Source organism: Xenopus laevis, chromosome 3L (assembly GCF_017654675.1).
Source record: "Xenopus laevis strain J_2021 chromosome 3L, Xenopus_laevis_v10.1, whole genome shotgun sequence".
NCBI classification, from domain to species: domain Eukaryota; kingdom Metazoa; phylum Chordata; class Amphibia; order Anura; family Pipidae; genus Xenopus; species Xenopus laevis.
The window spans coordinates 75127740-75149832 of record NC_054375.1 but is presented as its reverse complement, the minus strand read 5'-3'; the positions used below and the strand labels follow the sequence as shown (position 1 = coordinate 75149832).

Below are 22093 nucleotides of genomic sequence, written 5' to 3'. Positions count from 1 at the left end.
ACTCAATGCTGAGTGTGAACTGTGGTTTTCTGAGACCAATCCGATCCCTGCAATCTACCTAAACCCCCCGAGACGGTACCGTTTGGACGAGTGACGTTACACAACTTATCAACAAACTATAAACTTTTAACTATGTACTTATATCCAACTGCTCATTAGTTTCTACCCATTCCTACCATGCAAATAAAACAATCCTTTATGGATTAATTTTGCATCTAATTAATTTTATCTGCAAATCCAAATGTTAAGAGCTAGAATGGTGACAACACCTAAGGGCAAATTAATCCAAGTGGGAAATTAGAGCTCACCACTCACCCACTTCCTATTGATTTCTATGGGATTTTTAGAAGTATATTTATCAAGTGGTGAACTCTAACTTTCACCCATTGACAAATACACTTTTAAAAATCCCATAGGAACGAATAGAAATTGATTGAGTTTTTCTGTGATGAGCTCTAATTTCACACATTGATAATAAATCTGCCTCCTAGAATTTGTTTTGAACATAAATGATTTGGGGCACTTTTATAAAAAAGTTTATATTTTGCATTCTAAACTATTCTAAAAAGGCAATAACAAATCATCAAGTCTATTATAGTAGGAAAGGCTTGTCAAATTAGGTTTATTTTGATTACAATAAATTCAAGGTCAGAGCTGGATACTCTCAAAGAAACAAATTCTTTCCAGGGTTATTCAAACTGTGCCACATTTATTTCATGTAATAAAAATTTAAAAAATGTTCTCAGGAAAGGCATTGTGGGTATAATTTATATAATATATATAATTCCATTTATTGGCCTCCTTTTTTAAACCAACTTTTGTTTGCTATTTCTTTGCATAGCTGAATTCAGGAAGGCTGGGAGCAGCATGTAGGTCTTCCCTATCCCTATCCCTTTATTAGGCTATCCCTATTTAGGCTGCTGGGTGGCACATAGCACTACAGAACCCTGTCCTTACTTCCTGCCTATGGCAGGCATTTAGTACAGGGCTGTACTGTGCCCAACCACTTTGCACATTAAACCAGACAGCACTAAAATCTCCTGTGCAAATACTCCAAATGAGCCATTAGGGGCTTGAGTTTGCAGTGGATTTCATAAATGACCCATTGGGGCAGGTTTATTTTTGCAGATAAAACAACTAACAGAAAACCATGGTTGTGAATATATTCAACAATATTTTTTTGAAAGCTCAGTCAAGAATTTTTAAAAACATGACAATTTGCATGAAAAAAACATGGCAAGTAAAAGCTGACAAGTTTCTACAGAAGTTAAAGGAATTTCAAATTTTGTCATTGATGTCATCAACTTAACACAGAACTTTGTGTAATGCTTACCTCATCAAATTTATTGAGGTTATTTGATAGAAGACTCACAAGTTGTCCAGTGCTAATTTTATCGAGAACTTTGCTTGAAAGTTTTAAAGTCTGAAAATAAATGTAGTCATATTTTAAATAAACTGGAACATGCTCTTATACAAACATTTTGTATTTTAAAAACACAAAACCTACCTTTTTGTAAATTAGACTAAACATTGCTATTCTCATTTGCATTCCGATATGGTGTAGGCCAAAAATGGCAGGATGTAAAAGAAGCATCCTGACTACGAAGAGTAGACATAGACCAATTGCCAGGTAATAAGCAATCGATCGTTCATGCTCATTGTCACGGTCATAAGAGGCAATGATTCTTCCAAGAAGAAGAGGTTGAACAGCTTTAGTTACTTCCTGAAAGAAAACCGCAATGTTAACTTTATTCAGACTGAAATCATAAAAGGTGGTCAAAACGCTTCTGCTTGATTATGTCACTACTTCCACTAAGACCAGATTTAATTCAGTGAGAAAAAGTTATCTTATAATTTAAAGTGAATTAGGAAAAAAGTTTTTACTCCTCAAATTGATTCTTGTCCATGAGTTTTCACGTGATAAACTGAGATAACTTTTTCTCACCTGATTGAATCTTAATGTGTAGCGATGCTCATTTAGAGAGCATATCTAGCTCTTTAAATATTTTACTTTATATACTTCAGAAATCTGCTGTCATTATGAAATACATTAAAAGACCCAGCAGCAACATAAACTCTATAATTACGTAATCGCCTGTTTCTGTCAAGGACATTTAAACTATGTTCTTTGAAGCATAAGTCCTGAGTTTATTGCATTGTATTTGCTGACCTGCTGCACTGTGCAGACATTTGTCATCCGTTGCATAAGCACCCACCCATCCAGCCAACTTAATTTCAAAAAAGCAAAAACAAATATAATTTTGTAAAAAAGTAATAAAATGGAAGAACTACTTTTTGACATTGTTACTGTTTTTTTTCTTTCTGGAAAACCTATGATAAAGAATTTAAATCTCTAATACTGCATTGCAAATTATTTTAAAGCTCTGTGTCTATTTTATTGGTAAAAATATATATATACTTTTCATATCCATAGGAAATAAAATCTTACCCCCAGGTATAATAAGATACCATAGAAGAGAAATTTCCAGAAAAAACATCGTTTCAGTGCATTAATTAATTTGGGGTTTTTCTTCGATGTTGCCACCTCCCTGTCCCATTCTCTAAAAGAAAACAGAAAAAAAACAGCATTCATTTCTCTAATTCCTAGACTTACCGTATATACTCGTGTATAAGCCGACCCGTGTATAAGCCGAGGTACCTAATTTACCTAAGAAAACTGGAAAAATGTATTGACTCGTGTATAAGCCTAGGGGCCCCATGTCAGATTTCAAAATGTGAATGTGTAAATGTGTAATCATGTTTTATGGCATAGAAATCTATCTAAAACTATTTAAAAGAGCCTCCCCATAATTCCATCAGCAGGAACATGACACTGCAAAAATATGCTTACCCTATGTACATGTACAGCTCCACAGATAGCACTCTGCTGCTGGCAAACTTGGAATCAAGCTTTAGGACCTTTTAACAATGGCCGCCAGGGGCCCTGTGAAAGAGCTGCAGGACGGTTCACTGTGTCCACTCTAGGGGCGGCGCGTCCTTCCCTGCCGCGTAGATACCGTAGATATGCCCAGCAGTGCGACCCCCTGTGACCCGGCCCCAGCAGGACTGTCTGTGACGCCGCCCGGAGCAGGTCCAGGAGCTCCGGGCGGCGCGTCCTTCCCTGCCGGCGTAGATACCGTAGATATGCCCAGCAGTGCGACCCCCTGAGACCCGGCCCCAGCAGGACTGTCTGTGACGCCGCCCGGAGCAGGTCCAGGAGCTCCGGGCGGCGCGTCCTTCCCTGCCGGCGTTCGCTCCCAAAATGGCGGCGCCCATGGCCGCCACGTGGGTAGCGGCCGGCGCCGCTACCCACGTGGCGGCCATGGGCGCCGCCATTTTGGGAGCGAACGCCGGCAGGGAAGGACGCGCCGCCCGGAGCTCCTGGACCTGCTCCGGGCGGCGTCACAGACAGTCCTGCTGGGGCCGGGTCACGGGGTCGCACTGCTGGGCATATCTACGGTATGACCCGCGTATAAGCCGAGGTTGAGTTTTTCAGCACATTTTGGGTGCTGAAAAACTCGGCTTATACGCGAGTATATACGGTACCCAGGTATAACCATGGAATCAATTAACAACATTATAATGCAAGTGAGATCTATTCTTCACCATGTTGATAACGCAAGTTCAGCATCAGTTCATTCAAACATTTGGCAGATTTAAATTCCTAACCGTATATCTCACGGTAGGGAGTTAATTCATGTAAAGGTCACATTGTATGTTTTGAAAAAAAACTGCCAGAGATCTCAAGATCTATGCAGAAATAATAGGCAAATAAAGGTTTTGGAGTTCCTCCAGTCCCCAGCAAGATAAAAACAAAGAAGAACTATTCCAACGTGTAACAGTGCAGACAAAGATGACTTGTTGATAGTAACATCTTATCTACCAATGACCAAAGAAATCACATCAGAACTTACATGTTGTAATTGTTTCCATGTGCTAAAATAACTGGTAAGTGAGAAAGACTTTGTTAGACTTGTACATACATTATACCAACACAGCTGAACACTGATTTCATTACATCCAATTTAGGATTGTCTAGTTCTACTTCCAAAAATGCCTTCCTAAAACCTTTGTGCTGCTTGAACAATTGAGTGAAGTTGAATGATTACAGAAGACAGTGTTTGTAGTCCAGGGGTAATAAAATGCACTGGGCAATTCTGATCCCAAGTATTCTTTTTGTATTGAATTGTATTCCTGCCACCTGTTACATAGTCTTCGGTAGTGAGTATGTTTATCATTATATGTGGTCTCTGGATGAGAACAGATTTGCTTGCACGTGAATGATAAACATGGTAACACAGGAAAAAAGAACATGAACAGGTATTTCATTTTTGAGATACCCTTATTCCAGAGACAAAATGTAAACTTCATATCTATGCATTATAAATGTGAATTCCTAGTTCTCTTACCCCCATATATAATAAAAGGCACTAAGTTTGCCCAGGTGCAGTAACCCCTAGCAACCAATAAGACTTTGCTTTTAAGCAGGTGACCATATAATGCTTCCTGTTGATTGGTTGCTATGGGTTACTGCTCCTGGGCAAACTTAATGCCTTTTATTAAATAACTCCCATAGTCCAAGTCAGATATATTGAGCACTAGATTTAATATGCCTACATCATTCCCTCTCAATTCTGTATTATGTGAACGCTAATTGTTTTGTGCTGTTTTTAAGACACATTTGGAGGAATGTTATATGTTTCATTACTACAAAAAAAAACGTTGTAAAGAGACCATTGCAAACGTTAGCGAGACCATTTGCGAACAAATGGCTCTTGCAAACATGCGCAGTGTATGTAATAAAATGTTGCAATTGCAAAGACAAAATATTAAACAAATCTCCAGAGCAAATGTTAACGCTGACCTTTGCTTAGCAATAATGAGCCATGTAATATTCCCCAGCGAACACTGCTTGTGATTTTAATTACATTTGCCCTAATATATGTTTTAGTGTACAGGTATGGGATCTGGAAACCCATTATCCAGAAAGCCCCGAATTACGGGAAGGTAATTTCTTTGTAGTAGTAAAACAGTACATTGTATTTAATCCCAACAAAGATATAATGAATCCTTATTGGAGGTAGAACAATCCAATTGGATTTAATTAATGTTTAAATTATTTTTTAATTGACTTAAGATATGGAGATCCAAATTATGGAAATATCCCTTATCTGGAAAACCCCAGGTCTTGAGCATTGTGGATAACAGGTCCCATACCTGTAGTGCTATGTACATAAATAGTGCTATACAACAATGTGTGCATCTGATAGGTAAGCCTACGCAAGTACCCATATATACCATCCATTATACTTGTTTAGTACACACTATATATGTGGCAAAATATTTGTATTATATTTATACTATGAATGAATGTGCCAGCAAGTTTCCTGCTGAGCACATGTCATATTCATGCATTCATTTATAAACACTGAGAAAATTTGCACCTGCACAATTATTTATACCAACCAATCAGTGATTATCCTTTTTTCAACCAGCTGCAGGTTGAACACTGAAAGCAATCCTATATTGGTTGCCATGGGTGTCCAGATGCCCAGATGATATTTGCAAAACAACACAGAATGGACACTTAATCTAGATCATATTGTTGAGACTTTGGGATAACAAAATATTGACATGGAGACTCATTTTGTAAGTAAGTAAGAATGCAATTACTTTGTTTTCCATACATGAATGAATGTAAAAATCTCACCTTCGAAGCAAACTCTTGTCTCTTCCAAAAATGCATCCCATGGGACTACACCAATTTCCCAAATAAGATTATTTTGATAACAGAATATAACTTTACACTGAGCTATTTGCTTTTTATGAATTGCACAATTCGTAGTTAATAAATATTAATTAACATATTATTAAATTCATATGTTCAACTTACCTTTCTAGCCTTTCTGAAAGGTTATCTGCAGAGTCCCCTGGGTGAATCTGGTAAATGTCTGATAATTCCAGACGTTGCCTATAGCCTTTCCACAAAATTGGCTTAGTCCAGCTAAAAAACATAGTAAAATAAAATAGGTAAATAGCATCAAAGCAAGTGTGGCACAAGAAAGTTGTATAGAAGTCAAAAACCATTGAAACTATAAAATGTCAAGGTTTCATAACTAATTTTCCTTAGCCTTGTGGGTCCAAAAATATTAAGCTGCAACAGTGAGTCTCCCTTTAAATTCCCATTTATGACCTCTGACATTATAGGCCAGTGATAACTGTGCATTATTCTTTACAACTGTTTTGCTCTCAGCAATAATTTCAGCTCAGGCTTGGTTTTTACTATGAGAGCATCAAGTTTTTCCATAATGCCTTTATCTTATTGTGTGATGCTTCCGTCTTACATTGGGGTCAATTTTGTCCTGTACCCTCCTAGCCAAACTAGGATCGGGTATATAAATTTACTAGATTAATACATCTATTTATGCCTTAATGACGCATAATGTCTCAATGTTTATCGACAGAAAACAAATATTGTATAGCAATAGCACAAACCTTTTTATTTGAACACCCTAGATATTTAAGGACTATTAACCTTGTCCTGTCTAGTGATCTGTTTAAAAACTGTTTGTAGTTATCTCTTTCACATAAAGCTACTTTGCAACTGTAGCGTCCTTAAACCTTGCTGTTCATTAATATGTGTCTTCCACAAATAGGTAAATGGCAATAAATTAATACTTACTGTATCTGTGGCTAAGGTAAGAAGATGCAACTACTGCATATGTTTAATTCAAGACTTATATGCACCTCAAAGTGTGTGTAGATGGGCTCAAATCTGGCACACATAATCATACAAATAATAAGTTATAAATTATCAGTCCTGCATGGAAATACTGCAAATACTGCAACTTTAAAACAGCTTATTTTGATTTTATGCCAGAGCCGTCTGCTACTTCTAATTAGCACATCTGACCTAATTAGAGTGTGCATCATTGCACTTATTTTAAATGACCAATAAACAGTGTGCATATATATATATATATATATATATATATATATATATATATATATATATATATATATATATAAACCCAAATATTACATTTCCACAACATAAATCACACTGTGCAACAGCAGCAACCACATAGCAGCTCATTGCAGTATTGTTCCTAGTATCCACAAGCATATGTGTGTCAAATTATCTCTCATGTTTACACAAAAGCTTTGGCAAGAATAGATCTGAGAGCTAAACAAACAAAAAAAAAAGTTTTTTATCCTTTAGTACCCTTTGATCATGTGTATACCTGTATGAAGAGTACAGAGTTTTCTTATGGGTTACATTTATACAAGGTGATAACACAGATACAAAGGCTAGTCTTAAGGTGGCCATACACGGGCATACTTTTATCGTTCTGCGATGAGCGATCGTATCGTCAAACGATCGTCTGATGATTAATTTACCATACAATATGCCATTTGCGGAGAATGATTACATGAACAGATATAATCGTATTGTTTGCTTTGTGTAAGGACGAACGTTGTTTAACAAATGAGAAGTGATGCTAGCATTGTGTCACTGTCTGTAGTATATAGTCAGTTTCATCTTCCCTGCTCCATATGGATTTATGTCTTGTGATGGCATAATAAACTTCTTTCACATATGAGGTGATAGGGTGATATTCCTGCATTCAGCACCAATTTATTTCTTTACATAGTTCCTATGGTTACAAATGACGTTCTGGTCCTTCCGTATATGTTCGTTTTTCTGTATATGTTCGTTGGCTTGTGCTACAATCCTGACATGCACAAAGAGGAATTTTATTCCTGAACGACTAAAATTTTTAAACTCATCCGATCAATTTTGCAAACGATAATGTCGAGACGATCGTTTGTCCAACGATCGTTCGTACACCATCAACCATCCGATAGGTTATCGATATTATCGGAACGTTCTTTAATCGGTCGTTTGGAAGTAAAGAATCTGCCCGTATCTGGCCTGTATGGCCACCTTTATTTAGTTACCTCTGTTCTCAGCATCATGTTTAGCGTCTGCATGTTTGATTTTACTAAAGACAGGTTCTCAATACATATATCAAGTCCCAAGAGTTGAAAAATTAGTGTGTGAAGAATACATTTTTTCCTGTAATTCTTGATATTTGACTGTTTGTAATAATACAGTACCTTGTATTTTATTGGGGCAAATTCACTAGGATTTTTGCCAGCGAACGCTCCACCACACTTCACGCTATTTCAGCAGGCATAAATTCATTACCATTACACTAATCCACTAAAATTCAAAGTTGCGTCTAAGCAGCCGAACGCTGGCAAAGTTTTGCTAGCATTAATTCTTCAGCGATCGGCCACTAGTGTTTCATTTGTTAGTACTCTTATGCTTGGGTCAATTTGAATAGAGCAGGTACATATAGGTTGTATATCTTTATTAGAGATGTTGGTTCAAATGCTTGAAGTGGCCACTTATTATTACACATGTCCAAGGAAGCAAAATAAAAATTAAACAAATGTGGCATGCCCTTCAAATTGGTTGAAAAAAATGTTAACACAAAAATCTTAATTAGAACTCTCGAAGGCAATCCCGCTTTAGAAAATGAAAAGACGTCAGCATTTTTAGAAGTTTTATGAGTTTCCGGCATAGATTTAATATGATGTCACTAACATACGATTGAGGAGGATGAAGCCTTATCTTATCAGTTCACTTGGTGTAAGTTGGCGAAGGAAACTCTGACGAAAGAAGTAACGTTCTGTAAAATTCGCACTTTAGTGAATTTGAGTAACGACCGTTCACCTGAGCAAAAATAGGCGATAGGGCGCAAAACTGCACTAGTGACCATCCCTTTCACTAGCAAATTGTTGTTTACGCTTGTTAGTAAATTGTCGATGTCCCTGCGGATGAGATGTCTGGCGAATTGTCGCTAGCGACGGCCACTTCACCCTTTAGTAAATCTGCTCCATTGTAAGCTAGCAAAAACCATACTAATAGAAATAATCCAATTTTTTTAATGTTTTAATGTTTATTTATTTATATATGTTGCCTTAAGTCAAAGTACAGAAGGATCATTTATGCAGAAACTCCCTGGTCCCAAGCATTCCAAATTGCAGATCTTATACCTGTGTATCTTATATTCTGTGTAGTCAGAATATAGGCTCACACACACTCAGAGAAGATTCACTCTTTCCTATAACCCAATAGTTAAACAAATAATGGCATGGACTTATAGCTAGGGTTCCCTTATTAAGGTTTAGTTAAGCACATACAGGAGCAGGCTAAATTAAATGTCTGGCTACTTTATTTAGGAGGATATTGTAAACTATTTGCAATGAATTACACTACATTTTAAATGCTGTGGTTGTTATTACAATATTATTTCTACCAAACAACATTTTCCTTGTGGTTGTATATTTAGTTGTAACTGCATGACATTCTCTTCAAATTAATCACATTAGATCAATCCAAGTCTACATTATCTGTGTGTGAAGTGGTTTAAGGAGCTGGTGCTGGAAATGGGTGAGAAATTGTATGAGCAAAAGGGGGTACAGGTATGGTATCTGTTATCCGGAATGCTCGGGACCTGGGGTTTTCTGGATAATGGATATTTCTATATTTTGGATCTTCATTCCATAAGTCTACTAGAAAATCATGTAAACATTTAACAAACCCAATAGGCTGGTTTCCCTTCCAATAAGGATTAATTATAGCTTAGTTTGGATCAAGTACAAGCTACTGTTTTATTATTACAGAGAAAAGGGAAATCACTTTTCCAATTTTTGTGTTATTTGGATAAAATCGAGTCTATGGGAGACAGCTTGTCCGTAATTCTGCATTCTGGATTTTTCTGGATTTTTTTCTGGATTTTTCTGGATAATTCTGGATAATGAGTTTTTAGATAACGGATCCCATACCTGTACTGGGATATTTAGTTTATAGGACAGTTTGTGGAGAATTGACTGGGCTCTATACCGAAGAGAGCCTTTTGGAGAATGACCACAAGACACAATGCTTGTCACAGAAAACCATGCCAATGTTTGTTACAGCAGAACAAAAAACTTTTAATGACCACTGCATACAGGATATACATTAAACTTCCATATGGTTGCTAAAATTTACTAACCCCACTAACAAGTGATCTCCATATCATACATGACTGTTTTGGTTGTTTTCTGTTTGTAATAGTTCCACCATGTTTCTTCTTGACCTGCATTTTCAGCTAGATTACTAGTGAAAAGAACAGCTTGGATACCAAACTGGAGTGCCAAAACAAAGCAGCCTTTAGTATGTTTTAGCAATATTTTTTATTGCAATTTGCACTCTGACTTCCACAGTAAATGAATAGCTGCAGAGACCTATGTTCCAGCAGTGAATATAAGCATGCCTATATTAGGCAACACTGTATTTTTGAGGTATGGGGAGACAATTAAGTTTTCCCCCCCTGCCCCCTAACTTGTGTGTCAATCAGACCTATGCTCCCCCCCAATGAATTCTGGGATGCCTGCATTCAGCACTGCAGATTTACTGAGGTGGGGGGAGGCAAGTAGGTGTCCCCCTCCAGCCCCTTAAAGGAACAGTTCAGTGTAAAAATAAAAAGTGGGTAAATGAAATAGCTGTGCATAAGTGGAAACCAAGAAACTTGCAAAGCAGGAAGTAGTGTTCTGTTATGTTAGACATCCAGTCACTCCAGCCTTTAAAGATTACATTTTTGGCTAACTAACTATATTTAAAGCATTTCTTATTTTGCAAAGCCTATCTATTTACCCAGTTTTTATGCTGCACAATTCCTTTAACTTATGGCATAAGCCACAACAGGGCTCTGAACTATGGCAGCTGGTAACTATGGCAGGTGGTAAGCACAGGGCTGTGTTGCACTTTCTGATGCTGTGCTCTGCACAGAGCACCATAGGTTTTATCTGGCGAAAGGAGTAGAGTGCAGCACTGCCCTGCTGCAATTTAGTGAATAAGGGTTGCATTTGTACTCATTAGTGCTTCTGCACTTGCAACAGGGACAGTAATAACATTTCAGTAATAGATTATGTGCAAATCAATGTTGTCCTTACTGCATAATACAAAAATGTTTGCAGGTATTAAGAACATTTATATTAAACTGGTGCAATTATAAAAAAAAAGGTACTATACCTGAATGAAAAGTAAATAATATTTTAACAAATGTTTCTTTTTTTGTTAAATATTGTAAGCTAGCCAAGTCTTATTTTGCTGTGGAACAGCTACCTGTACATGGGTATAGTTTGTTTAACATGTTCTGTGATTCTGTTTATTAGCTATTTACAATACTTCAGAATGTCACACCCCTAAGTACATCATTTCCAACTACAGGTTGCTTGCCAAAGTCACCTGAAGACCTGTGAAAATGCTTGGCAATAACAGTGTTGACAAAAGCCTTAAAAATGTTCCGATCTATCACAATTTTCTACCCTGAGATAATCAGTTGATTTATATCATTACTGATAATTACCTCTTGGCAGCTGTTGTAGTCATCTAAATTGTAAATGATGACCAAGGTCCATGTTATTAAACTAAAGCCAATATTCATATCATAAATTAAAGCCAATTTTCTGGGCTATACAATTGTTTGAAAATATTGTGTAGTACAGACTGCATGTAGTCCTCCCAGGTGTTTTATTTATTGCAATATTAACCCCAACCTGTGGTATAATGGATTATTGGTTCTCTGCATGAAAAAATTTCAACAATGCTGCTTTTAACAAATCTCCATATATACTTCTTAATAGGAATACGACCTCTATTAGGCTATAACTAATGCCAAAATGTTAAAATATTTTGCATTCACAAATTAAGTATTACAACCAACAACCAACTTTAAAACCATCTTATGAGGGTACATGCTCCATACAATATGTAGTATTATTGTGAAAATATAGTATATAGGCCTACTAGAAACAAATAAAGCAACCATGTCCATGGAACCAAGCCACCTACATAAAGCCAAAATTGTCTTAAAAGATTTAGCATTTTGACAGCCTGTATGTTATTTCCATTGCATTGTTAATCACATATGGCAAATACACAGAAATAAATATAATAATACATTAGTGAGGATGAAGCACCTAATGTGGACATTCAAAGACAAGTCCTACACATAACACCTCTGCAGATTTATCAAGGGTTGAAGCGAAAATATGAATTTTCAAATTTTTTAAGGCCAAAACTGTCAAATTCAACTAGGGAATTATTAAAATTTGATGTGTTTTTTTTTCAAAATTAGTTTTTCGAAATTAATCATACACACTGGCACTTTTAGAATTCTAATTTGACTATTTGTCATGCTAAACCTGCCAAATTGCTATTTTAGCATATGGAGGACATCTTGAGATCAATTAGGAGTTGTTTTCAGCCTTCATGACATTTTGAGTTTTTTTCGGAAAAAAAACTCAAATCGAATTTGATTCAAGTTTGCGGGTGTCGATCCTATTCACCTGAGTTCAAAAGATTTGATTTTTTTTAAATAGTTTGCAGTTAGTCCAATTTCGAGTTCATGGGAGTTTTAAATAACTCCCATGAACTTGAAATTCGACCCTTGATAACTCCCGGGCCGGATTTACATAGTGTGTGCCACCAGGCCCACTGCCATTTGTCGCCCCAGTCCCCTCCCCTTTATTCGTGCAAATTTTCATCATCTGGACCGGAGCAATGAAAAATGATTGTATCTCCAGCACATCCCCAGTGTTTGTGAACCAATTTGGGTGTGGTTGGGCAGCATGCTGCCCCCCAAAAAACCTGCCACCCCAGGCCCGGGCCTAGGTGGCGTTCCCACAAATCCGGGCCTGGATAACTCTGCCCCATAATGTGCAAAATTAGTACTTTTCTGAGCTACCCACCCCTCTGGACACACAGAAATAAAATATTTGAACACAGGTTTTTAAAGTGTCCATGAATATAATTTTTATGCACATGGCAAAAAAGGAACACTGCCCACAGCTCACAATACCAACAGTAAAATATGATGACGATAGACATGCTGTGGGTTGCTGTTAATCCACAGGACTGGGTATATTGTTAATAGTATGGATAGTGCAGAACACTGGTAACATAAAATGTTTCAGTCTGCGAAAGAAGCAACCTTGAGCAAAAGTTCATGTTTTGACAGAACACTCATTTTAGACACAAGGCTAAATTAACATAGAGTAGCTCAAGAACAAAAAGGTGAGTGTCCTACAATGGCCCAGCAAAATACCTGATCTCAGTCCAACTGGGCTTCTGTGGCCATATTTGAAAGATTAATACACAAGTGTCACCTGATTAAGCTAAACAACCTTGAGTAAATCTGCCTGAATAATAGGTCAAAATGACTCCCTGAGAGAGTGCAAAGCTGGTACTTATGTAGCCAAAACCTTAAAGCTGCAAATGGTGGTTCTATAAAATATTGTGTGAGAGTTGAATTATTATGCAAACAGAATAGTTCAAGGTTTTCTCTCATTGTATTATTACTTGTTTTCTAAAAAAGTCTTGTGAAAAAACAATGTTTGCATTTCAGTGCTTTGGAAAAAAGCATCACGGGAAAATTAGTGAAGTCTAAATACTTTACCAAGGCAAGGTATATAGGTAGACAGACCAAGAGATACATACATTGTAAATGCATTGGCAGCTATTCATAAGTTAATACAATATACTGTACCTGATATTTCTTACTGACTGATGGATTGTAATGATCTATTCTATCACATGAACAATCAAGTATCATAGTTACATAGTTAAATCGGGTTGAAAAAGACAAAGTCCATCAAGTTCAACCCATCCAAATGAAAACCCAGCATCCATACACACACCCCTCTCTACTTTTAATTAAATTCTATATACCCATACCTATACTAACTATAGAGCTTAGTATCACAATAGCCTTTGATATTATGTCTGTCCAAAAAATCATCCAAGCCATTCTTAAAGGCATTAACTGAATCAGCCATCACAACATCACCCGGCAGTGCATTCCACAACCTCACTGTCCTGACTGTGAAGAACCACCTACGTTGCTTCAAATGAAAGTTCTTTTCTTCTAGTCTGAAGGGGAGGCCTCTGGTACAGTGATTCTTTTTATGGGTAAAAAGGTCACCTGCTATTTGTCTATAATGTCCTAATGTACTTGCAAAGTGTAATCCTGTCCCCTCGCAAGCGCCTTTTTTCCAGAGAAAACCTGTTCCTTTTCTACCTACACATACCATATGTACTTCCACCACCATTTTACACTATATATTAATGTTTATTGCTGGTATTTTATCTGTAGGCAAATATAAAATTAGAATATACAAAATATTAGATTTTGGAAAAAAGAATGATTTTTGACACTTGATAAAGGGGACATAGGCCCCAAACATGTAGTGTACAAGTAGTCGACTAATAAAAGGATAACCACAGCATTAATTTGCTTGCAGAGTGCACTCCTCATTTCATTATAAATTGAATATACAAAATATTATATTTTGGAAAAAAGAATGATTCTTACAGGCTTTATGACTGGTATTCTAGATTTATAAAAGTGAAGCTGTACATAAGCTTATTACAAGAGTAATGAAATAATCTAGCTTGGCATTGTATACATTTATAGCATGGAGATGTGAATCATTTGTACACATTGTTAATTGTAAAGAAACATGGCTGATCATCTGAAACAGGGCCTTTGTATGCAGTGATAATGAGTAGTTATTAGAGTTAGTAAAACAGAATTACCAAAGGGAAATTTCACAGTTATCTCTACACTTGTATGGAAAAGTAAATGGTGCATTTGGCAATAGGTGAAAGTTTCACCTTTTAATGATGGTGTCCCATACTTTCCCAACATAGGGTAACACTTTTCTCGGAGCTGACACTTTCTGAGCATACTTTGTGCTTTGCATGCCCCTTGAGATATGGCCCTTGATGTTTACCATGAATGGCTGCCTTCCAAATGAAGAATCAATGTATTACCCTTTTCTGCAAGTACACAATTGTGATCTAAAGCCATTTCTTTTGTAAATCTCTGAATACTGAAAATAATAAGAATATTAGATGTGCTTTAGATGAAGGATATTCTTATCATCTAGTAATGAACATGAGCTAGTGAAGCTAAAGTAATGAAACCTAAATTCAATTATATACTATAGCCAAGCAATATTTCAACTGGCTATACCCACATATTAGTATAGTATAAAAACTATGAAGACATATTTCAAATGTTCAGATCTGTCCAAATTTAATATACAGTAATACATAGTACTGTTGATTTTCACCATAATAAGCATGCACCAGCAGCAGTAGAAGAGTGAGGGAATATGTGTCATACTTGCTAGGTAAGAAAGGGAGATGAGGAAACAATAAGCTATTTAGGCAAAGTGCTGCAGCAAATCATCTTTAGCAAACTAATGTGTTTTGGAGCTTTAGATGTTTCTATTACATTTAAAATTGAATGGCAAGTATCAAAGTAAATAATTATTTGTGCTGTAGGGTAGTATTAAATAATTCTGGACTAAGAAATATTTTAGATCTTATATTGCTAAATAGATTACTTAATGGATTTAATTTCAAAATTTTTCTTACTCAGTTATAGGAGTCAGATTAGCAAGCCAAGAAGTGGTTTAGTAATGTATGTCATTTCTCTATTACAGGAAGACCATATGAATCTAAGCAGCATTATGGGTCCTGATCCATAGGTTAAGAATATCTGATATAAATAAACAAATAATGGTTATCAATACAAATATTTACTACATTTTAACTATGAAAATAATTTCTCCCAACTGTCCTTATCTAGGTTGGACAATCCAAAATTATGGAAGAGACAAGATTTAACTGACTTTGGGTAGGGTTTGTGTATATGAGGGGGTGGAGTCTGGTCATAACTGGTTATGGCCAGGATGGACCAGAGCATGACCTTCAATGTCCCAGTTTTTTAGATGGAAATAATGGGAGGTATGGAACGGAAAAGAAATTACACTAACAAATGCATAAAAGGAAACATTCGCCCCCACATAATTTTTTTGGCAATAGGCCAGAGAACATTGCCTATACCGTTGTATTTAATTATGAATTCACTTCTCATTTAGGACACTGGGCCTGCTGGGTAGCATTTGTTATTAACAATCCCTCTGTACTTGGGGTGGGGATATTATCATTTATTAATGCTTTACTTCACCCTATATAGTGTTGAGTAGGTGGGAGACCCCAACAAAATAACACACAAAGTAATTCTTATGACCCCAATCCCCATTAGCAAAATCCATCATGCCTACCAAAATATGCAAATTATGCCTAAAATATTCCACATCTGTGCAAAATATAAAAATTCCACATATTATTTAGCATTTCTACCTGCACTATCATACCAAATGTGTGTGCATTGAAGTTAACCTTCCCTTTATATACATAAAATATTTCTGTGCTCCACTTTTCTATATTTGCCCCATGCATTATGCTGTCAGATTTGCACTACTGCTATACAAGATGACTGATCCAACAGTGGTTTACAAACCAACCTATTTTATGTAATATCTGTAAGATTGAAAGGTGTGGGAAAGTGTTCACCGAAATTGGCCATACCCATATTAATGACCCACTAGCCAACCAACTTAAAGTCTAAAAATCTATATTTTGTTTAATTAGCAATTTTATCTCATCCCACCTGCTGCAGCAGCCCTACTATGGCTTCTATTGGTTAAGTAAGAGTACTAGCCAACTATCGTAGTCTTGCCCAAAAGCAATCATGCAGTTAATTTGACCTCACTAATTGGTCTTTTGTGAAGGACAGCCTGTTATAGTCACACAGCCACACAGAACCCCAAAAATAAAGGAACAAGAGTGAACACAGCAAATATTTAGAAAATCCATAAATTAATGGATTAGAGATAGGTCCAAATAATTAAGATGTTAAAGACAAGCTAATCAGTAACAGAAGACATAACCCAAAATGGGATAATAATGAGAAGTTTGAGAACACAAAGTGGCTTGTTTCCAGGCTGTTAAGATTATCAACAACAGGTACAACAATAGTGTCGTAAATACTTAGAATTTCAATATGGGAACATTACAAAAAGGTTTTTATACATTAACAGATTATCTCATATGGTTACAATTAGTACAGCTTTGTACATGCATCTGGATTGTCTATTGTATTTGTTGGTCTGTGTGCATTTCAGCAACAAATAAGTGATAAACGGTAACACGTGATCGATAAACAGTAAAGTAATTACAGTGTATATTTACTCTGGTAAAACATATGCTCGTTATTTAGGCTAGCAACTCACTAATGAAGTTTCACATACTAGCAATTCTATTAACTTTGGTCACATGCAGAGCTACTGATTCAACACTGCACTGTACACAGAATTCCTCAGGACCTCCCATATAGACCCTACAATCTAATTTATAGTGCCTGGGGCACAAACATAGCACAAAGTTGGCACAGCAATCTAATTAAAGTTTCCATAAATCAGAAACCAAACCCTTGTTGGTCAACTACTTGCTTCAAAATATATGTGGCATTTATATAATGCCAAGTACCTTGTGCGCTATTATATTGACCTCGATATAAATAAATATTTTTTCCACCTACATCTACCCACCAGTTATGGATGTGTTTATACGGATATACTTCTTATGCTGGTATATAAGTGGGTTTAATTTTCTAAGGCAGCTACCTCCAACCTTGCCAACCCCTGAAGTTGGAAGCACAACAGTAATTCATATTGACAAAGACACAAGTGTACATCCAGCTATAGGCTCTGAAGGTTGATGTGGTCATAGGGATACACAGTCATAGCTCTGACAATCATTGCTATAAGGCCTTGGGAAACAACATTTAAATATCCAGATACAAAATACGAGATTAGCATTTATAAAATGGAACTGGCACAGGTGCACTACGAAAAGCCCCACCCTTGAGTCAAGACAGACTTTAAGAAGAACAAGTTTTTGATATTTTTTATATAAGTAAAAAATACATAGGTGATTTTGCAATGGAGGCCCATGAACTGTTAATTAAAATGTTAAGTATGTGATAATCTTGTGCAATTCTGACAACTTCACGGACAGAGGCAACGTTTTTTAAATATCTGTCCTGTGTACTTACAAAGAAATGTATTTTGTACTTAGAGGCCTTTTATGCAAGCATTTTGATACACTGGTACCAGATTTGAGAAATATATATTCTCCTAGATAGCCTAGGGAAGGATTAACAGGGTAGGATGCTTCCTCTCTCTTTTTTCATACTTTGGTTATTAATAGCTATTAATGCCTGTGAATACAGTGTTGCCACATACTAAAATCCCCACTCCATGCTATTTGACAACAATAATTATAAAAATACTTCAACTCCTCTATTTTGAAATGGTGAGTTTTTAACAGATTGCATTTCCTCTTCTTAAATGAGTCCCATTGTGAGTCTCATTCATTTCTCAAATCTGAAGTGGCCATTGCCATATAGCAACAGTTTTCCTGTGGGCTTTTTGAAATGTAAAGTATTCATATATTATGGTAGGCATGATGCAATATAAAAGCATGTTTCTGGGTCTTTAACACTCTAGCTCAAAAAAAAAATTTTACTTAACTAAATTTTACATAACAAGTGTAAATGAGTTTGATGCTAATTTAATTATGCCAAGTGCAGTGATGAGTCATTTGCAGGCATCATTGCACCAGGACTAAATAAATAAAGCATAACTGCAATGAAAGTAACTGGTATTTTTAGGAGTCTCTCCTCTCTGTAGTGACTCTCCATTGTGGGTAAAAAACATTTTGAATTGCCTTTGAATTTTTCACTGGGCACTTGCTTTCTAAATAAGTCCCAAGGAGTCATGGAGAGTTGGGGTTGAATTTAGGAACTGGTGGTGAGTAGGGGAATAGGACACAACAAGCAAGCCAAAGTTTGCAATGGGGCCAATGTGTCTTCATGTATACCACTGCTATTGTTTTTATTTCTCACTCTCAGCTAAATACTCCCTTGTTATCTAATAGCCAATGGCTATGTCAATGTAAATGAAACCGCTGCTTGCAAATCACTCATCCTTTATTGAGGGAAAAGTGTTGAGTGGGGGAAACATAAACTACAGTATAAACAGACACAAACAGTTTGCTGCAATTGCCTTTTTATTTTGTATTTCAACAGCCTCACTGACAAATGACCTTTAAGGAATCCTAAAGACCATTTGCCCATTTTTGTTGGTGTAAAAATCTAATCATGCTTAAAATATTTAAAATGGCTTAAATTATTACCAGTGACAGTACATTTTGGGGCACATTTACTAAGCTCGAGTAAAGGATTCGAATGAAAAAAACTTCGAATTTCGAAGTATTTTTTTGGGTACTTCGACTATCAAATAGGCTACTATAACCTTCGACTTCGATTCAACGGTTCAAACTAAAAATCGTTTGACTATTCGATAGTCAAAGTACTGTCTCTTTAAAAAATACTTCGACTACATACTTCAGCAGTTTAAACCTACCGAGATTCAATGTTAGCCTATGGGGACCTTCCCCAGCACTTTTCTTACCTTTTTTTGATTGAAGAAAAATCCTTCGATCGATCGCTTAAAATGCTTTGAATCGTTCGATTAGAAGGATTTTATCGTTCGATCAAATGATTTTTACTTTGATCAATCGATCAAAAGATTTGCGCTAAATCCTTCGAATTCGATAGTAAAAAGGATTTAAATTCGAGGGTTTATTAACCCTCAATATTCGACCCTTGATAAATGTGCCCCTTTATGTTTTTTATATCATTCCATTCTATCTTAATGATTTTGCTGGATGTCATTCCTTATGATAAAATGCTTCATGTAAATCTGCATACACCCCCTCACATGCATATGTAAGACTGAATGAAATTAGAATATTGTAGAAGTCCCATTTATCTGGCTTGGATGAATGATGTGAAAGGTTAAACTGTTAAAGGTTAACGTTTTTAGGTCAATTAGCAGAAAGAAGTGAATTTAGCACAACCATTTTTATCATTTCACAAAATCCATGTAACTCACAGAGTTTTAGAAGGATAAATTGAACATCAAAATTCCTATTGTGCAGATTGATAAGGTTATCAAATCTCTGCTTCATGTCTCAATAGACATGATAACGCAGGTCTGTGCTATTTTGGTATTAAGCTTCCTTGTTTAAAGGTGATGTGTGGTAAGGCTAAGCACACCTGTTGTCCTCTGAAAATTCCATTAGCAGTGAAAAATTTCGCAAGCCTAGGCAAACGCACATAAAGGATTTTTGAGCCCAAATCCCATAACAATCAGAACAGCAGAACTAATAAAAGGACATGAATAAATCCAGCTGCCTGTTATGACAATAAACCACCAGGATGGATAGAAATAATAAAGCTACTGTTATGGTACACACAAATCTTTAGCAATAGCCTATCTTACAATGAATTCTATTCAAATACTGGAATAATGTGCACCTACACAGTATTTTGCTAACAAGATTGCTCCTCTCTCCTGCTGCGTGACCCCTGCAATCACTATTTGATTAAATAACAAGATTATCCTTTCAGCCATGTTAATATTACAATGTGCCTTGCCTGTAGAACATTTTGATACTTTTAATAGATGAGTAAGAAGATTTCTGCTAACATGCATTGTAAAATGCATAGGTATATCTAGGAGCACATCAGAGAACTTTGCAATTAGAATGTGTTCTTTTACAGTATGTTTTATACCTGCAATTGCTACTTCCAAACTTTTATGTTAAAACACATGCTGTAAAAACCACCCAAAGCTAATCTGATAAACAAAAAAAACATGTAAAGGGGTTAAATTTTATATGGTTTAGATCGCAAGGCTATTTGCAATTGGTCTTCATATTTTTATTGTGTGCTTTTTTTAAATTATTTATATATTTTGTTCTTCAAATCTCTGCCTTAAAATTTGAGCTATTTGGCTGCTAGGTGCTCTTTTCCTTAGCAACCAAGGTGGAGTTTTCACATCATAATGGAAAATGACAAGCAAACAAAAATGAGCATTGAAAAATAATAACATTGATGCCTGACAGTCAGTCTGTTGCTTGACTGATGGGGTCAGTGACCTGATAGCCAAATAGTATTTTTCTGACTGAAGAAAAAATAGGGAATTTAATTATTCAAAAAATTTTTAAAAAAAACTCCTTAGGAAAATACCCAAAAATTCATGGTAAAATGAACTTCCTCTTTGTCATGCAAACAGAAATAAACTGTTTGGGGCTAAGTTGGCAGGACAGTGTATGCTACTGGCACTTTCTAGGAAACCATCTTTTATTCTAATATAAACACTGCAGAAGAATTCAGCATTGGATTTGTACTTCTGTAGGCTAAAAGAAGCAAGCAGTGAAAGTACTGAATGGCAGCAACTGATTTATTAACCAGAGTGATTGTTTTTTTCAAGGTAATAAAGTAACTGCTAAATAGTCAAACACTTCTCAGGATCCTGAATGTAGAAGGAGTGAATGCTTCTGGCCGGAACTCATCAGCACTATATCATGGCACCCACACCAGAGTTGGAATGTCTCTATCATTATTCTCTGTGCCAGTCAGTAACAGGGCATTGGTATTATGGAACTTACCTAAAGAAAATCTGTGAAAAAATGCTGGCTTTCTCCAGTGGGGATCTCTGCATGGTGACACAATGCTGCCAGCTGCAAGCTTCTTGGCACAGTAATGTCACTCTGTCACCACTCTCTCACCTTATTCCCTCAGCCTGGTGAAGTCACTCCCTCCTTGGCTCTACCCAGGCACAGAGAGAGCCCAGCCTTTCATTCCTTCCTTCTGCTTTTCTCTCATTCTCTCACTCCCCTCCCTTTCTCAGTTTAGGTAACAAAGAAGGGGTGTGTTGGTGCTGCAAACAGAATGTGTTTCCTTTAATATGGAGCATTGTGATCTTGCAATCAATACTGTTAAATCTTTATTATTAAGTGTGTTTTATACAAAATATTACAAATTATTTTTTAGGCATGCGACAGGTATATAATATATAATGTGCTTTTGCTGGCAGGATTTCTATGATAATTAAATAGGTAATGTTTTTCTAGTGTGTCTAGTGCTCCTGTCAAATGCTTCTCCCCTGCAGGTGTAACATACTGTAAATGTTGCTGTTATCACTTCATTGAAAACATACAGGTTGGAAGCACAAAATACAGCAGGCTTGTGGCACTTCTATGCCATGTTTG

At 36.3% G+C, this 22093-nt stretch overlaps 1 protein-coding gene across 2 annotated transcripts in view; it reads right to left on the bottom strand.

Moving 5' to 3' along the window:
* Positions 1-21678, bottom strand: part of cftr.L (cystic fibrosis transmembrane conductance regulator L homeolog) — a 74234-nt gene extending 52556 nt beyond the window's left edge. The window contains exons 1-5 of one of the 2 annotated variants that reach the window (XM_018252561.2): positions 21491-21678; positions 5894-6004; positions 2450-2561; positions 1508-1723; positions 1334-1423 (exon numbers count right to left, since the gene is read on the bottom strand). In XM_018252561.2, coding sequence (XP_018108050.1) covers positions 1334-1423; positions 1508-1723; positions 2450-2561; positions 5894-6004; positions 21491-21543 — 582 coding nt within the window. In that variant the 5' untranslated portion in view covers positions 21544-21678. Of the gene's footprint in view, positions 1-1333; positions 1424-1507; positions 1724-2449; positions 2562-5893; positions 6016-21490 lie in introns of those variants that run through there. The other variant, XM_018252562.2, reaches the window with a different exon arrangement.
* Positions 21679-22093: the final 415 nt, after the last annotated feature.